The sequence below is a fragment of the Artemia franciscana genome, chromosome 8, assembly GCF_032884065.1.
Source record: "Artemia franciscana chromosome 8, ASM3288406v1, whole genome shotgun sequence".
NCBI classification, from domain to species: domain Eukaryota; kingdom Metazoa; phylum Arthropoda; class Branchiopoda; order Anostraca; family Artemiidae; genus Artemia; species Artemia franciscana.
Genome location: NC_088870.1, coordinates 28,698,401 through 28,717,250, shown reverse-complemented (window position 1 = coordinate 28,717,250; position 18,850 = coordinate 28,698,401). Strand labels below are relative to the sequence as shown.

General features: G+C 35.8%; 2 protein-coding genes across 5 annotated transcripts in view; both read right to left on the bottom strand.

The window, feature by feature from the left end:
• LOC136030249 (WD repeat-containing protein 18-like) overlaps positions 1-4,655 on the bottom strand; it is a 28,569-nt gene extending 23,914 nt beyond the window's left edge. Inside the window, exon 1 of one of the 2 annotated variants that reach the window (XM_065709089.1) lies at positions 4,552-4,655. The gene's annotated coding sequence lies outside the window, so the exon portion shown is untranslated. Of the gene's footprint in view, positions 1-4,097; positions 4,241-4,551 lie in introns of those variants that run through there. The other variant, XM_065709088.1, reaches the window with a different exon arrangement.
• A 10,784-nt stretch (positions 4,656-15,439) lies between these two features.
• The window catches only part of LOC136030244 (beta-galactosidase-like), a 123,805-nt gene continuing 120,394 nt past the window's right edge, over positions 15,440-18,850 (bottom strand). For all 3 annotated transcript variants that reach the window (XM_065709071.1, XM_065709070.1, XM_065709072.1), the window contains exon 13: positions 15,440-15,871. In XM_065709071.1, the coding sequence (XP_065565143.1) occupies positions 15,656-15,871 (216 nt within the window). In that variant the 3' untranslated portion in view covers positions 15,440-15,655. The remainder of the gene's footprint in view (positions 15,872-18,850) is intronic.

The window sequence follows — 18,850 nt, the reverse complement described above, 5'->3', positions numbered from 1 at the left end:
TGCTTTTTATCCAGTTGAACATCCCCTCAATGATGTGTGGAAGTTTCAACTTGATACAGTAAATTGTTCCAATGATATTGCTGATATGCCCTTTCAACAATCTGTATGCACAAAGTATGCTTTGATTTAGTTCAACTTTCCCCTCAACATTTCCTTAAATTTTTACTTCAATGCTGTCAGCTTGGTAGCACTTGCTACAGGAGCAGTAGTTATAGTGGTAGTAGTAATGGTAATATTCAAATATTGATTTTGTCCATTGATGATTACCCTTGTCATTTCCTGGAGGTTCAAAATTAATACATTCAATCATTCCTAAGTTACACCCTTTTGATAACCTGTATGAACAGAACATGTTTTAATTTTGTCCAACAATCCCCTCAATGATCTCTGAAAGGTTTGCCTGAATGACCATTATCTTTTCAGAGACTGAAGGTCAAATATGCCCACCTTTCTCAATAACAAATACTATAAGCAATGGGTGAATTACATAGCTTACAGTCTTTGTCCCAAGTGCTGTGGGGGAGGGGGTTGACATCCCAAGACACATAGTTATTGGACCTTTTTGACTATGCTGAACAGAATGGCTATATTTAATTTTGATACATGCATATACAAACTACAGTGACATCAGGCCTGAACTCAGTCCATGTGATTGGTCATTCATCAAATTTATGGAGATAGAAGACATGTGGGAGATAATTAAAAATGTGCTGTTGGACACCATCAATAAAAACACAACTATCAAGTGGAGACACAAACCAAAAATTCTCCCCGTTATGACCAGGGAAATGACAATGGCCAGGAACAAGAAAAAGAAAATGTCAAAGCTCATAAATTAGAACCTACAAAGGGCTGACTACCTAATTAAGTTCAAAACTGCAAGAAGCAAAGTTCAAGCACTGTCCAGAAAATTGATAGAGAATTACAAGGAGGCCATTGCAGCAACCTCAACAGGCTCTAGAAATATGCCTCTCCATGTAAGACTGGTAGGCACACAGTTACTGAGCTGATTTGCAATGAAATCCAGTCAAACAACCCTAACAAATTCGCTGATGCCTTGAATCACCAGCTTACATCAGCATTCAAACCTGCAGACACTGCCCCCCTTCCAACTCAACCACACAACACAATTAACACTCAAGTGTCTCCAATAATAGTGGATAAGGCTGAGCTTGAATCTTGGGTTAAAAATATTAATAAAAATAAGTCTGTTGGACCAGATGACATCCATCCACAACTCTTAAGGAAGCTCAGGCCCAATTAGTATGGCTACTCTCAAGGCTCATCCAAAAGTCATACCATTGGACTGGAAAGTTGCCTACATCTCACCAACACATAAAGGAGGTGACAGGATCAAGGCTCCCAATTATCAGCCAATCAGTATTACCCCTGCTGTTGGGAAAATCCTAGATGGCATTGAAATGCCACTTTTCTCATACATTTGGCCACAAATAACCTTCTATCAAAACACCAAAATGGATACTGACCAGGTAGATCAGTTGAAACAAATCTGATTGAATCATATAACTATATAACTGAGCTCCTTGACCATAGTCTCCCAGTTGATATGGTTCTGCTAGACTTTGCTAAAGCCTTTGATAAAGTGTGTCATCAAAGGTTCCAATTGAAACTGAAGGTAATTGGTATTGAAGAGGGTGTGGTGGACTGAATTATGTCTTTTTTGAAGGGAAGAAAGTAGCAGCTCAGTTTTTGGTGAAGGTGGTACAGGTACAGCTTTCTATTCTGAAATAGCAGAGGTCTCCAGTGGAGACAAAACGAGTAAACTTATGGCATTACATTTATTTACCTTTACTTCTTGCATATTTTAAACTATTTAGGCTCTGTGTTGGGACCTACACTTTTTAATGTCTAAATTAATGACACTCCTAAAAACAAAATTAATAAACTTAGTCTATATGCTGATGACTCAAAACTTATTGGTCCCATTGACACACAGCAGGTTATAGCCTAAATAATGTCAGACCTAGATTGCTTTTACAAATGGGCCGACATATGAACACTCAAATTTAATGTCGAAAATTTCAAGGTTATACATTTTGGAAGAAAAACCCTGCAATTGGAATATTCAATGTTATCAAATTCTGATGAGAGACAACCAATTTCTGAGAGCACCTCTGATAGAGATTTGGGGTTGTTGTGGATGAAGACATCAAATTCAACCACTACACCTGTGCTCCAGTAGCAAGAGCTAACCAGACTCTTGGTATCATCAAGTGTATAATCACTAGCAGATCCCTGGCAATAATGACTAAACTCTGAGACCTAGATTTTAGTACAGAATGTGTGTTGCCACACCAATTAATAAAACAGATCAGATGGCTCCTGAATCTGTTCAAAGATGGGAAACCAATGAATAAAAGCCCTCACTTCAGAGCCTGAAGCTACCAACTCTGACATACCATTGACACAGAGGAGATAAGATAATGATCTATAAGTTGCTCCAGTCTGACAACAAAGATATGTTTGAACCTGACTGGTCATCAAGTACCAGAGGTCATTCAGAAAAGCAATTCCACAAGCATGCCAAGACAAGAAAAAAAACAATTTCTTCTACAGTTGAATCATAAATCTGCAGAACAGCTTAAGCAAGGCAACAGTGGGATCTACAATAATCAATAGCTTCAAATCAAATCTCAGCTGGGACTAGGCAACAAAACCACTCAATCACGCTCACTCAATGGGATGCAGCATATGTCTTGCTGCCTCATCATCACTAACTGGTGTACACTATATTCATCCATATTGCTAGCAAGTATAATTTAAGATTTGTATTGACATTTAAGGCTGTACTGACAATGTGATTGGATGTGTTTATGGAATTGAAGGGCAATGGGAGGGGGCTGGTAGCCCTCCAATCACTTTTGACTCATAAAAGTACACTATAACTTTCAATATCCAATCAAATGAGCTTCTTCCAAAGTTTTTATGACAACTCCTGCTACACAAAGTGCCTTGGTGAAAAAAGTAAAAAAAAATAATACATTATGCCAAAATTGCACTTTACTTAGGCAATGCTATGGTGCTGCCTATGAATGGAATTAACTTACTATTCTTCTGTTAATTAACCTAGTGATATATCATAGCCTAGGATAAATTCTTTGCTAAATGGGTGTTCTTCAGTCTTACCTTGAACTTAGTCTGTGAGTGATTACAAAATTTACCAAAATAATATTTGGAATGATTTTAAAAAGGGCAGTTTTCAGTGTGATTTAGCTAGGATGAAAGAAAATACATTACTTGATGTCTTTTTTTATGATCTTTCATAATTCAATAATTAGTTCAGAGAAAAATTGCAATAGTGAAAAACATACCCAGAAGGTGAAAAAGCCCACAGTAACCAATATTTTGAAAAAAACCTTTCTAGAGAGAAAAAATTGCCATCTATAGCTGATTCAGGAATAATAGATTCCCAAGAATTTGATTTAGACCTGAGCATAGTACTGTTTATTATTTGGTTGCATTGTAAGACACCATTGAGAAATATTTAGAAAAAGATAGGGTGTATGTTGACATATCATTTGCTGATATAGTTAAGGCTTTTGACAGCCTTGACTATACTGTAGTACTGGAAGAAGCTAGGGTTAATGGTGTCTTTCCATTTTTTGTATAGGCTATATGCTTGTTAGTTTTCTTTTCAAAAGACCTCAGTGTGTTTAACTCCCTTATCATGAGCCATCTACATTTCATATATTTTTGTGGTTTTCCACAAGGGACTAAAATAGGCCAATTTTAATTTCTTGTTGTTTTTAGCTGTATTTTAACAACAATCTACAAGTGTTTTAAATTTTCTGATGACTATACTGCCTTAGCACTTCAACTGACAAGATTTTTGAAGAGACTAAATTTCATCTGGGGGGACTGGGGTCTGGGTGGGACAGAACAAGGCCTGGGAGGGCCAGTTTCCCCCCTGCCTAATAGCAAATTACATCCCTAATGTTACAACTTCTCTTGAATGAGACCATTACATTTCTATGATTTTTAGGCTACAGGCTATCTGTCATCACTAAGGGCAGGGAGGCTTATTAAGAGAAAAGCAACCACAATGTTTGGATATGCCTTATCATAAAACAAAGAACCTGGCTCTTCTCTACTCCTATTTGTATACTGTGCTTTCTTCCAAATTGTAAAACCACTATATATCCTTCTGCAATAGAACTATTCTTTTCTTTGCTGCTTAAGCCAAATTAACATTTCCTGTTGTAAAATGTAATTGCTCAAAGTTATCCAACACAAAGAGAATATATTCTGAGGATTACATATTTATCCATCAGGGAAAATTAAGAACAACAGTAAAAAGTAGATTTTAAAATGAAGTAATGCATTTTTAAGAATCAATAAGTAGGCTATTTATGATTGTTTGAAAGCAGCCTAACTTGTTTCAATCAAATGATCCTAAGTCCTTAAGAATCATTTAATACTAGTTTACTAAAACTTCTTTTAATGGTGCAAATAAATGGAATAGAGGCATTCGTTCAAATGATAATTGCATTTTGGATAACAGTACTTTTTTATCTAATTTAAAATGCTCACGTTTTCATTTCTTGAAATTAGAATTAAAGTTGCCAACTTTTCGGTCCATGAGCGTCCAATAATGTGTCAATTATCGACAAAATACTTCAATGTTTTCTCTATAATATGTGGCTTTTATGTCCATCTTATGTCCATCCGGGAACCAGAGGTAATTTTTCTACCACTTGTACTATTTATAAAAAAAGGCTTTGTAAAACTATTTCAAAACGGCTAGTTAAAATCAAACATAGGACATTAAAAAAGTTCATTTAATAAATTAATAGAGAATGACTTATTATGAAAGTAAAAAATTCATAAAAAACGTGTAAACGGTTAGAAACTATTTGTGAAAGCTCAATCTCATGTTAAAGTCAAAATTTCCTTGACATGTATGGTTGGCATGAGGGTTAGCATTTTTAAGACGAAAAACCGTAAAGAAGAGAGAAACGAGGATAATAACAGCCACTGGAAAAAAAGAAAAAAAAGAACTATACAAATATTTTGTTTAAGACCTCCGCTTGACCGTCTTCAGTGAAGTAATAATAAAAAATTCAATCCAAAGGATAAAGTAAAAATCAAACATTGAAACAAACACTGAACCTAAAAAAGGAAAGACCCTTTCAAGCAATGGTGAAGCGGTAACCGCTAATCTTTCACCGTCGCTTTATGCTTTTGGTTATTTCTTTTGGTACAAGTCCTTTAATTTTCAACTTCATACACAAAACTGTTCCTAAGATATTGCTGATATGCCCTTTTGACATCTTGCATACATACAGCGGTTGTTATTCAGTTCAACTTTCCCCCAGAAATGTCCTGAATATTTGACCTTCATACCCTTACGCATAATCGTAATAGTAGTCAAAGCAGTAGTATTGGAGTTACTAGCAGCAGTATTAATAGTAATAGCGGTACTAACCGTAATAGTATTAATCTGTTATCTTTTGGTTAGTTGAACATCCTTCTTATCAAGTCCTAGAAGTTTCAACATATATAATACAATTAGTCGTTGCTATAATATCGCTGTTGTGTCCTTTTGATAACCTTTACATAGTTGAAGTAGTAGTAGTACAGTGCTAGAAATACTAGTAGTAGCGTGTACATATCGGCTTTTCATCCCCAAAGACATAATTAATGTTTTTTTTAACTATCCTGAACAAAATGGCTATCTCAAAATTTTGATTTGATATGCTTGGCAAAATGGTTGGCATGGTGGGGGGGGGGGGTGTTTGCTCTCCAACCACTTTTGACTCTTAAAAAGGTCGCTAGAATTTTCAGTTTCCAATCTAATGAGCCCCTTTTGAAGTTTCTACAACTCCTAAAGGAAGTCCCTTGGTCAGAAAAAAATACATTGTTCCCATATCGCTCTCTACTTACGCAGTGATATAGCGCTGCCTGTGGTTATGGTTATGGCATCTGTAGTTGAGTCAGCAATTGAGAGACTGAAGCCAATGTTGTCTTCCGGTATTGATAGGGTTTGCGTATCAAACATTGTCGCCCCTCTTTCGTGTAGCACCTAACATTGCTCACACAAGATTATACTTAGCCTGCGTATTGCCCTCTCGTCATTCTGCACTGATGATGCCACGCCTACTCCCAAGAAGGTTAAAACTACCACTCAATTCACTTTGGTTCAGCCCATCATCGTTTCAACAGCTCTATTCGAATTAGTCCTTATAGAAGAGCTTGAAGCCAAGTTTTATGCTTCGCCTCATCATTTCAGCTTTAAGCGAGGATTCGGTTGTCCGAATATGTTCGGTTATCCTGAATATTTGACCTTCATACCCTTAGGCATACTCGTAATAGTAGTCAAAGCAGTAGTATTGGAGTTACTAGCAGCAGTATTAATATTAATAGCGGTACTAACCGTAATAGTATAAGTTTCAACATATATAATACAATTAGTCGTTGCTATAATATCGCTGTTGTGTCCTTTTGATAACCTTTACATAGTTGAAGTAGTAGTAGTACAGTGCTAGAAATACTAGTAGTAGCGTGTGCATATCGGCTTTCGGTCAATGTATCTTACCCTTTAAGAATTCTCTATAGATTCAAACTTAATACCCAAATCCATTCTTGAGATACGCTCTTTTGACGATGTGCATGCACATAGGGTCTTTTGATTTGTTTCAAATATCCTCTCAAGTTTTCACCTTCATAGTCTTATCCTTAAATATTACTTAATGCTATAGTAGTAGTAATATAACAGTAGTGGTGGTTGTAGGAGAAGTAGTAGCAGTAGCGTTGCTGTATTACTAGTGGTAGTAACAGATATAGCTATAGTATTAATAACAGTAGTAACATGTACATATTGCCTTTTGGTTAGTTGAATATCCTCCTTATGATACCACAGAAGCTTCATATATTAATAACGGGCAACTTGTATAACTTAAAGTCTTTGCCCTGAGGGTAGTGAAGGGTTGTCATCCCCAAAGACATAATTAATGATTTTTTTTCAACTATCCTGAACAAAATGGCTATCTCAAAATTTTGATTTGATATGCTTGGCAAAATGGTTGGCATGGTGGGGGGGGGGGGGTGTTTGCTCTCCAACCACTTTTGACTCTTGAAAAGGTCGCTAGAATTTTCAGTTTCCAATCTAATGAGCCCCTTTTGAAGTTTCTACAACTCCTAAAGGAAGTCCCTTGGTCAGAAAAAAAATACATTGTTCCCATATCGCTCTTTACTTACGCAGTGATATAGCGCTGCCTGTGGCATCTGTAGTTGAGTCAGCAATTGAGAGACTGAAGCCAATGTTGTCTTCCGGTATTGATAGGGTTTGCGTATCAAACATTGTCGCCCCTCTTTCGTGTAGCACCTAACATTGCTCACACAAGATTATACTTACCCTGCGTATTGCCCTCTCGTCATTCTGCACTGATGATGCCACGCCTACTCCCAAGAAGGTTAAAACTACCACTCAATTCACTTTGGTTCAGCCCATCATCGTTTCAACAGCTCTATTCGAATTAGTCGTTATAGAAGAGCTTGAAGCCAAGTTTTATGCTTCGCCTCATCATTTCAGCTTTAAGCGAGGATTCGGTTGTCCCGAGGCACTTTATGCTGTTGCTAGCTTGCTCATTGAATCTGATGCTTCAAATTTTCCCCTGTTTCTAGGAAGATTTGATGTCAGTCGCGGCTTCGACTCTCTTATCCATGAGGAAATGTTCCTTCTTGCTGCTAAAAGGGGGTAAATTTTTGCACCATTAATGCTTTTGAAATTGTTAAAAACCTGCAAGACATTGGTCAAGTCCCTAAATCTTAGTCTTATTAACACTTACCTAATCTTTAGTCTAAAATTTAACACTGGGAAGTGGGAGTTCTTCGTTTTCAACTAGTATGAAAGCAGCCCCATCCTATCTATGACCCTTGATCCCTTTATGGTTCAGCTGGTTGAAAGTATCACCGATTTTGGCCTCGAAATCAGTGCAGTTGTCTCTCATACCCAGTAACTTCTGATAAGCCATATTTCTAGTAGAATTGGCAATGCATATGTATCCACAGTTACTGCGAAACTGTGCTTCAACTGACAAATTCGTGCACCTGTTTTTTAATCCCTTTGCCCTTACTCACATTCTGTATGTTGCCCCTTCTTGGGATATCTTTTTTTTTTACCGAGTCTGATAAAATAAAATTCGTTCACGTTTCTTCATGTTCGCTAAATACCTGCTTCAATTCCATCCATGGTCATGGAATTCAAGGATAGTTCTGAGGTTTGGAGTAGCTGATCCTGACGAAATTGCATCTTCGAAAAATAAGAAAGAAAATGCGAAGATAGTTGGCCATCCATGGTACCTGCTACTAATGCATCGTATATACTTTTTGTTAATGTAGTTTATAATTATTTGATATTAATTTATTTTTATTTTATTTTTCTTTTCTCCTTCGTTGTTTGCAGTGGGTTTCTAGACAACGGGTTTGTTAATGAATAACAATAGTATTGTATTTGTTTTTGCTTTGAAGTATCAATCTTGCAGCTTTTCTTTTGGCAAATCTGTTAATTGCATTTTCGTAATCAACTGAACTAGCGAAACCATTTTTTATAGATCGCATCGAAAGCTAACGCAGTCTTTCTTGACACATCGAACTCTTAATTTTTAAATTACTTAAATAATTTTTAATCAACATCAGTATTTTAAAGCCTCTTTCACATTCAGCCGATGTCATTAGAAGGGTAGGCTACAATAGTTCCTCAATGCAACATAAACACTAGTAAATGCGTCACTATGATCCTTTTGTGAAATAAAATTAAGTAGGTCAAATGCACTAAGTTCTGTAGAGTCTGCGTCAGTTAAGTAAGCTTGAAAAACGTGGCTTAGATCTTCTGAATAGTCAATGGCTAAATTTTCGTTCGATTGTTTAAGTCTTGGTCAGTAAGTTCACTAAGGCTTTTTCAAATCAGAAACAAGAAACGGTAGTTCATGTTTTCAACCCTTTCCTTATGGATTTTTAACTCAGTCGTTATTAGTCTATAAATTCCTTCATAGAGTGGAAGAATCTTTCCTCATGAGACAATGCCCTTGATTTATCTTTCGTAATTTCTCCTGGCAGTTTTTTTAGATATCCGGTCGGATGTCAAAATTGGCTCCACGCCAATACATTCTGCAATTTCCGTAGCAGTTTTGAAGCATAGATTTGGATCGTTTCTTCAGCGTCCCATTGCATTTATCAAATATTCCTCATATCTAATGACTTTGAAAGGATCACATCATCATTTTGAATTCCTTTATTTACTTTGTTGATTTCTTTCAATAATTCAGCTCATGCTGTCAGATACAAGAAGAAACGATAGACAACAGCAACATGGATGAGACTTCCTGCTTCTGACTTGGTCTTCGCAAAATCTGCTTCTGTTTAATAATTGTTAGAGCCTCTTTTACCCCGTCGATATTTTTTGAAGTTGCATGGGCAGCTCCAGCCGTAGCTGACCATCTTGTTTGACGTGGCCTTTTTAGGTCATTTTTAGTGTGGATTAGAATTATTTCTCATGTTTGAGGTTAAGATGCAAAAAACCTCTGAGGTAAAGATGAAAAAAACGGACAACGAAATCTACGGTTGGAAAAAAGGAACAGCGATGACTGGCCACAAAAATGATCTAAATAGGTCAGGACTTAAGAATTCGTATTTTTCACAAGGTGGCTGTATCGAACCCGTGGTGACATCATGACGTTAAGAAAGGGCTCAAATTGTCTGCGGTTAGAAGATAAGCGAGAATGAGAATTCATATATAGAAGCCTGCCACATGCCGAGTACCGGTACCCTCACACTCTCTTTCATATATATATATATATATATATATATATATATATATATATATATATATATATATAGGCCTACAAACTGCTTTACTACTACAGTTAATTTGAGATGTTAATTGAGATAATTTGAGATGCTTGGATATGATTTTTGAGTTATTGGAATTTGTTTTATACAATACTTATATAAGATTTGGGGGTGATTTGTACAAGCAAATTATGGGAATTCCCATGGGGGGAATGCCAGCCCATTTATAGCTGACTTGTTTTTAAGTCAACTAGAATATAAATATATGACGGATAAGAATAATCCAATTAATTTAAAACATGCTTTGTCAAATAATAAAAGATAATTAGATGATATTTTGGTCTTAAATTGTAAGGATTTCATTGATATTTCTAAAAATATATATCCATCAGAGCTTATTCTTGAGCCTAGTCATGGCGCTGGTCATGAAGATCATTTCTTGGATTTAAATATCAATATTTGTGATAATAATAAATTAAGTTTTAAAATGTATAATAAAACGGATGATTTTGATTTTGAAGTGATTAGTTTCCCATTCCCTGAAAGTAATATACACTCAAATATCACATATTCAGCATTTTTCTCACAGTTACTTCGTTATGCAAGGATTTGTAGTAATTAAATTGATTTTAAAAATAGATGTAAAATCTTAAGCCAAAAATTGATATCAAGAGGTTTTTCTGCAAATAAATTAACTTGGCAATTTAAAAAATTTAGTTTTCATTATAGCAAACTTTTAAATAAATATCAAAAGAATTATCTAGAAATACTTAAAGAAATTTTCAACTAATTTCGGAGGTTCGAGAAATGTTGTCACAGCGCCATTTATTTTGAATTGTGTTTCTAATTGAGCGGATTTTCTTAAAAATTAGCCACATGGTAAAGATGAATTCTATAATTGTTTAGCTCATTCAGGTTTTTTGCAATGTGTTAATATTAGTGATTTGGTAAAATTTATAATATTTAGTTTACCTATTGTTGCTAAAGGGAGGGATATATTAACAGGATAAGCTTGTTTTGGTTTTACTTGGTTGTTTTACATTTGCTGTGTTTTTTTTCATAGGCATGTATTTTGGGGGTGACACCTGACGCGAGGATGCCATGGATATTCTGTGGTAGCCACAACACTGTGCTGGGTAGAGAATTTAGAGTGGCGAAACCCTATATAGGCCAGTGTATTCTCCTGATGAGCCCTTATGTTGGGTGTTGCCTCTGAATTATTTGTCTATATTATTTTTTCTATTGTTTGGTAAATGACGACTTATACTTATTGATGACATGACTGCCTGTCCATGGATTATTCTTTATGGTTGATTAAATAAAAAAAAACTAGTTTTTTTAACTGAAAGTAAGGAGCGACATTAAAACTTAAAACGAACAGAAATTACTCCGTATATGAAATGGGTTGTCCCCTCCGCAGTCCCACGCTCTTTACGCTAAAGTTTGACTCTTTGCCACAATTCTACTTTTTAAAACAATTAAAAACTTTAGCGTAAAGAGCGTGGGACTGCGGAGGGGACAACCCATTTCATATACGGAGTAATTTCTGTTCGTTTTAAGTTCTAATGTCGCTCCTTACTTTCAGTTAAAAAAACTAGTTTTTTTTTTATTTAATTTCTGAACGTTTTTGAATTAATGCATGTTTGATTTTGGCTCTCCGCACATAAATTATTGAAATGAAATTAGTATATTAATTTTTTTTTTTTGGCTAAATGGCTTTCTCTTAGTTTTGATCAGACGATTTTGAGAAATAAGGGGTGGGGAAGGAGGCCTAGCTGCCCTCCAATTTTTCGGTTACTTAAAAAGGCTACTAGAACTTTTAATATTCAACGAACGTTTTTATTAGTAAAAAATATACGTAACTTAAGAATTAACTTACGTAACAAAATTTTATATTCTTATATTTTTATTGTGTGTACGAGGGGGTTTGTACCCTCGTTAATACCTCGCTCTTTACACTAAATCGTAAGTTTTGTGCCGATTCTTTAAGAATGACCCCTGAATCAAAAAGGCCGTAGAATATACAGTTGAAATCACTAAAAATATTTTAGCATAAAGAGCGAGGTATTTATCTCCTCCTAAATACCTCGCTCTTTATGCTAAAGTATTTTTAGAACCCCTCATATGCGTAATAATCTCTGTTCTTTTTAAATTTCAATGCTATTCCTTACTTTCATTTGAAAAAACGTTTTCATGTTTATTTTTTCATTGTTTTTTTATAGTAATGCTAGAAAATCCTGCGCCCTTTTCATTGAATTTTTCTTCCCCCATGACATATTCCTCAAAGGAAAGATCCTCCCACAAAGCCCTCTCCCATCAACCCCACCCCCCAAACCAAAAAATCTCCGTGAAAACGTCTGTAGACTTCCCAATAACCATTACTATATGTAAACATTGGTCAAAGTTTGTAACTTGCAGCCCCTCCCTCAGGGATTGTGGGGGAGTAAGTCATTCCCAAAGACATAGTTATTATGGTTTTCGACTATGCTGAACAAAATGGCTATCTTAAGATTTTAATCTGTTGACTTTTGGAAAAAATGAGCATGGGAGGGGGCCTATTTGCCCTCCAATTTTTTTGGTCACTTAAAAAGGACACTAGAACTTTTCATTTCCGTTAGAATGAGCCCTCTCGCGACATTCTAGGACCACTTGGTCGATAAGATGACCCCTGGGAAAAAAAAACAAAAAAAACAAATAAACACGCACCCGTGATTTGTCTTCTGGCAAGAAATACAAAATTCCACATTTTTTAGATAGGAGCTTGAAATTTTTGCTATAGAGTTCTCTGATATACCGAATGCGATAGTGTGATTTTCGTTAAGATTCTATGACTTTTAGGGGATGTTTCCCCCTTTTTTCCAAAATAGGACAAATTTTCTCAGGCTCGTAACTTTTGATGACAAAGACTAAATTAATTGAAACTTATATATTTAGAATCAGCGTAAAAATTCGATTCTTTTGATGTATCTTTTAGCATCAAAATTGAGTTTTTTAGAATTTCGTTTACTATTTAGCCGGGTCGCCCCTTACTACAGTTCCTTACCACGAACTGTTTGAAAAGAAAATAATTCGGTATTTCGGGGCTTCTGACATTATTACTCCTTTGCGGAAGTTAGGCTCAAAATTGAAAAAGGATTATATTTTTTCTCTGGGCCCCTTCCACCTCTTAGTTCGTTTATTTTCCCGTTAGTTTTCACCTGTTTTCGCTTTATAGTTGTGTTATCTCTTAGCAGTTCTTTCGTTAGTTGAGTTATGGTTGTGGTATATATGTTTTATCGCTCGTATAGTTGTGTTATTTTCAAATTATACTCCATAATAGAGAGGCTCCGAACACCCAGCATTGTATGTTAAGCTCTTAATTTGACGTTTTTTTCTAACGTGACCACATTCGTCCTGCGTCCTTTTCATTGAATTTTTTCCCCCATGGCATATTTCTCCAAGGAAAGATCCTCCCACATAGCCCCCTCCCTCAACCCTACCCCCAAAACCAAAAAAAATCCCCCTGAAAACGTCTGTATACTTCCCAATAACCATTATTATATGTAAACACTGGTTGAAGTTTGTAACTTGCAACCCCTCCCCCAGGGACTGTGGGGGAGTAAGTCATCCCCAAAAACATAGTTATTATGATTTTCGACTATGCTAAACAAAATGGCTATCTCAAAATTTTGATCCGTTGACTTTGGGAAAAAAATGAGCGTGGGAGGGGGCCTAGATGCCCTCCAATTTTTTTGGTCACTTAAAAAGGGCACTAGAACTTTTCATTTCCGTTAGAATGAGCCCTCTTGCGACATTCTAGGACCACTTGGTCGATACGATGACCCCTGGAAAAAAAAACAAAAAAAAACAAAGAAAAACAAACAAATAAACACGCACCCGTGATTTGTCTTCTGGCAAAAAATGTAAAATTCCACATTTTTGTAGATAGGAGCTTGAAACTTCTACAGAAGGGTTCTCTGATACGCTGAATCTGATGGTGTCATTTTCGTTAAGATCCTACGATTTTTAGGGGGTGTTTCCCCCTATTTTCCTAAATAAGGCAAATTTCCTCAGGCTCGTAACTTTTGATGGCTAAGACTAAACTTGATGAAACTTATATATTTAAAATCAGCATTAAAATGCGATTCTTTTGATGTAGCTATTGATATCAAAATTCAATTTTTTAGAGTTTTGGTTCCTATTGAGCCGGATCGCTCCTTACTACAGTTCGTTACCACGAACTGTTTGATTGTGTGTGGCTATGCTGTTTGACCTATGTGATTGTATGGATGAGTAGGATTAAGGCCTCATTCAAGTGCTGGTCTATATTAATCACTAATTTAGGAAAACAGTCTTCCTTTTCTCCTTCTGTCTCTCTTTTTTTTTTTTTTTTTTTTTGTGTGTTTGTGCTGTTGCATTGGTGATTTCTCTTTTCATGATATATATATATATATATATATATATATATATATATATATATATATATATATATATATATATATATATATATATATATATATATATATATATATATATATATATATATATATATATCTGTGGTAGCCACAACACTGTGCTGGGTAGAGAATTTAAAGTGACGAAACCCTATATAGGCCAGTGAATTCTCCTGATGAGCCCTTATGTTGGGTGTTGCCTCTGAATTATTTGTCTATATTATTTTTTCTATTGTTTGGTAAATGACGACTTATACTTATTGACGACATGACTGCCTGTCCATGGATTATTCTTTATGGTTGATTGTGTATGGCTATGCTGTTTGACCTATGTGATTGTATGGATGAGTAGGGTTAAGGCCTCATTCAAGTGCTGGTCTATATTAATCACTAATTTAGGAAAACAGTCTTCCCCTTCTGTCTCTCTTTTTTTTTCTTTTTTTGTGTTTGTGCTGTTGCATTGGTGATTTCTCTTTTCATGATATATATATATATATATATATATATATATATATATATATATATATATAATTATCTTTTATTATTAACCAGAATATTCGATACGTAGCCAAATTTGCGCCTCTTCAGAATCTGAGATGTGATAAATGTCCTTAAAGCAAAAACGGGAGGCGATCAATGCCAGAAAAATTAAGTAATATTGGAAAGTTACCGCTAGTCTCTCTAGGTCCTGAACAGGAGACTTTTGTATACCACAGGAACGGGGTATCTTTAAGACGTGTATGCTATTAGCTGTAAAATATAGACACGCTTTAAATAAAAAGAAATTCCCCATAATGACAACAGCGAGCTTAGAAATTCAGGAAACGTTAAATTACGCCGGGCTAACACACTTGATTTTAGTATTTTACGAATAACCAAAGTGAATCAGAACAGCAGCACCAGTTTTGAAAATATTACCATCTTAGTTGTTTACTCGTTAAATTTTCTAGAAAATAATTTGCTAAAGAATCCAACTAGAAATTTACTACGCCAAATTTACCAAACACTGGACCTTTTAACGGCCACAAAAAAGTGTGCCCAAAAAATATACACCTTCTGAATTTTAGAAAATTAACATGAGCTTACTAAGAAGGAACCAGAAATCATTTCCATTACCACTTAAAACAGTCTTTAAAGTCACCATCTTAAAATTCTGTTTCCAATAAAATTAGTTGCCTAAACTTTAAGATTGAATATTTGTTACATTAAGCTTTAATGCATTATATGCTTTACATTTTATGCGTTACATACATATAGTTGAAAGCAAAATTATTAAACAAATTTACTTGTCACACTGGTGTCCTACCTCACAACTATTTTCGAGGTAAACTTTTTGTAAATAATACAAATGAAGAAAATTATCATTTTCATTTTAATATATGTTAAGTAAAACTGAGGATTTTTGTTCAAGACTACTCTGGCACTGATGTGTCGATCAAGTGTTCGTCCACAAGCCTGATAAAGCAATCACTCCTGGAACGGCAAGGTGCTTGCTCTTGCTCGAATAGCACTATTCTGTTCAGGCCTGGGAAGGGATTCAGGAAGACAGACGGAATGAAAAGGGTGATCTGTGGTCCTTGAACTGGCCAATAGCGTCCTAGATTACGTTCATTTATGAAAGCGATCCCCTAAAAAAGAAGGATCTACAGGTAAAGCAAATTCAACTTTCAGGACTGTAGAAGTACTAAGAACTAAAGATACATAAAATTGTAATGAATTACATGCTCTGTTTTTTTTACTAATAGTTAACGATACTTGTGCAGCATGCCATCATTTTCTGGCCCACATTCTTCATGCACCAGATACTTATGGTTTCAAATAGCTACCAAATATGAAGTTTATGGTTTAAATAGATTATCTGATCATCAGTCTCTCTTCAGTCTCTCTTCAGTCTCTGACCTGTTAAGACATATTAAGACCTTTCAATTAAGTAAGGCTTAAACCTGTGTTGCAAGACTAAATGACGAAATCAAAACAATTTTGTCCTGAATGAAGATTACGGGTTACTTCAAACGCAGTCAAATGTGTTAATTGCAGTTCTTGGTTCCATGCAGGGACTGAAAAGTGTGCTAGGATAGAAATCACTAGTTGGAATAACTCCTGGATGTGCCTAGATTGCCCTACTAAGTCTAAGGTAAATTGTACTTCTTCTCCAGTGCTATCCCTCCATCCGGAACTTCTCGGACACCCCGTACCCCTGTTGAAAGAAGAAAGATTCTTAGCATTCTAAGTGATCTCAGCAGCCCTAAACATTTTCCAGACACTCCGCTCAGCCAGTTTCCTCTATTGACTGAAGAACCAACCGTTTCTAACAAGGTTGGCACTAGTTTGTGTGATTCTACAATTTCCCTTGTCCCTCCCCAGCGCCGAGGCTGTTCTGAAGGGAAAACAAATGCATCTTGCCAAACAATTGACTGTAGCATTGATAAATCAGTTCAAACGGACACTGTCCCTACACCCCCCATCTTACAACCAGATATTACCAAAATCTTGGTTTTACAAGAAAAGTTAACGGATGCATTAACTTTCATCTCCAATTTTTTGACAATTCACCAAAGCGATATAGCAAATTAACCTGCATATAATTCCATTTTGAATGAGGTTAATAACACTTTCATCTCTGACCATAAAAAAAGTGCGATGTCCATAAACCAAATGAATATTGATGAAGGACTTAGAGGATTAAATCCAGTGATACCTGTCACAACAAGTGACACAAATCCGGAAATTTTCATTGACCTCAATCCACCCTTGATACAGCCTAATTATAATGGTAACCTTGATTACCACATTACAGATGCTCAAAAACGTGTAGACATTAACAAGGTGAATAGCCTGCATGATAAGACTGTCTCTTCTGATAATAAACTAAAATGTGCTATTATAATCTTGGCAGGTTCTTGCCCATTAGGTGACAATTGTGTATTTGAAGACGTTTTTTCTACAGCCAAGCTCCAGCCAAAAAGTGTTTTCGAAAATAGAGTTAGGGCAAGTAACACAAAAAAAAATGAACTCAGTGATTTTCAACCAAGTGCATCAACAAAATTCCAGCAAAAAAGTTCCAACAAAAAAAAAAATGTGATATGCAAACATTTTAATCATAATTGTTGTAAATTTAGTAAGCAGTGCAAATTTTTACATATATGTCGTAATTTTATTTCAGGTGGTTGTGGTTCCGATAAGTGCAGTTTTGACCATATGAAGCTTTGTCCAGTTTTAGCTTGCAATAACAAATATTGTAGTTTTGCCCATGCACCAAAAGTAGATGATGTTAATTCTCCTCCCTGGGGCCCTGTTCCAGTGTCCCTGTCCAAATATAAAAATTGTAAGAGCCACTCATCTCCCTTCCGCCGTCCTTTTTTAGTGCACCGCACTCAAGCAAAAATTTCTCATCAAAGTTCATCAGACACAGCTCAAAAATTGACAAACCCTTCCCGATCCCGAACTCTCCTCCCTTATCCTTTGCTACCTCCTCCCCCTCCCCGCATACAGATACTATTTCCTCCCCCCTCACAGTATGCTGCCCTATACCCTCCCTACTCTGCCACAAACCAGCAATTTCTTGACGGAAATGAATCACTATTCCCAACCAGCCCCCCTTTCCCAGCACCTTACGAAACCCCACCTCCAGCCCATTCGTTTTATACCTCGTGCCTACCCTGTCAACGTGACTCAGGTCTGAGACTTTTTGCATTCAATAATTGTCTTGTAATGAATCCTAATTGTTCTCCTCGTGCTTCATCCATATCATTGCCCGTCCCCCCACCCCCAAATCCCCAAGGCAAATCCTTCTCTTACTCTAATAATTCATCTATCGATGTTGACTCTAATGGTCATCCCATAAAATTCAAATGTGCTCCCTCGATCCCTTGTTCTGACTACATTAATCTGGCCCCCGCTAAGAATCCCACCACACCCCCTGTACCCATTTGTAATTTAAATAAAGTTAAGTGTAAAAATGGTACCTTTGCCGGTCGTTTTAAATTTCCCACACTTTTGTTAAGCAATGCTGAAAGTCTTAATTTTGAAAAACTTAATGAATTAGAAAATATAATTTAAATATAATTTAATTTTCAAAATATATAGATCAGACATAATCACTATTACTGAAGTACACGCTCAAAATACACACATGTTAAAAATGAATAATTTCACCCAGTTTATTAAACTCAGACCTGAAACCCACCCTCTGGGTAAGAAAGGGGGTGGAATTCTTTTCTTTGTCCGTAATGATTTTTATCCTTCAGAAATAATAGTTCCTAGTCTTACTCTTTTTGATGAAATTTTGTGGGTTTGTGTTCGACCTAAGGTCTTACCACGTCCTTTCAATTTGATTGTCCTGTGTTGTTTTTACTACTCTCCTGGGCAGAGAGCGGCTGAAAAAATTAATTTTATTGAAAAATTGCATGGCAGTGCTGACTATGTACTATCTAAATACCCAAATGCTGGAATTTTCCTCTTAGGTGATGCAAATGAATTAAAACTTGAGTCTACAAGTAATACTTTTAGTCTAAAACAAATTGTAAAAGTCCCTACTACCAAAGGCAATTCTACTCTTGATTTAATATGCACCATTATGTCAAATTTCTACAGACCCGTCACCATTC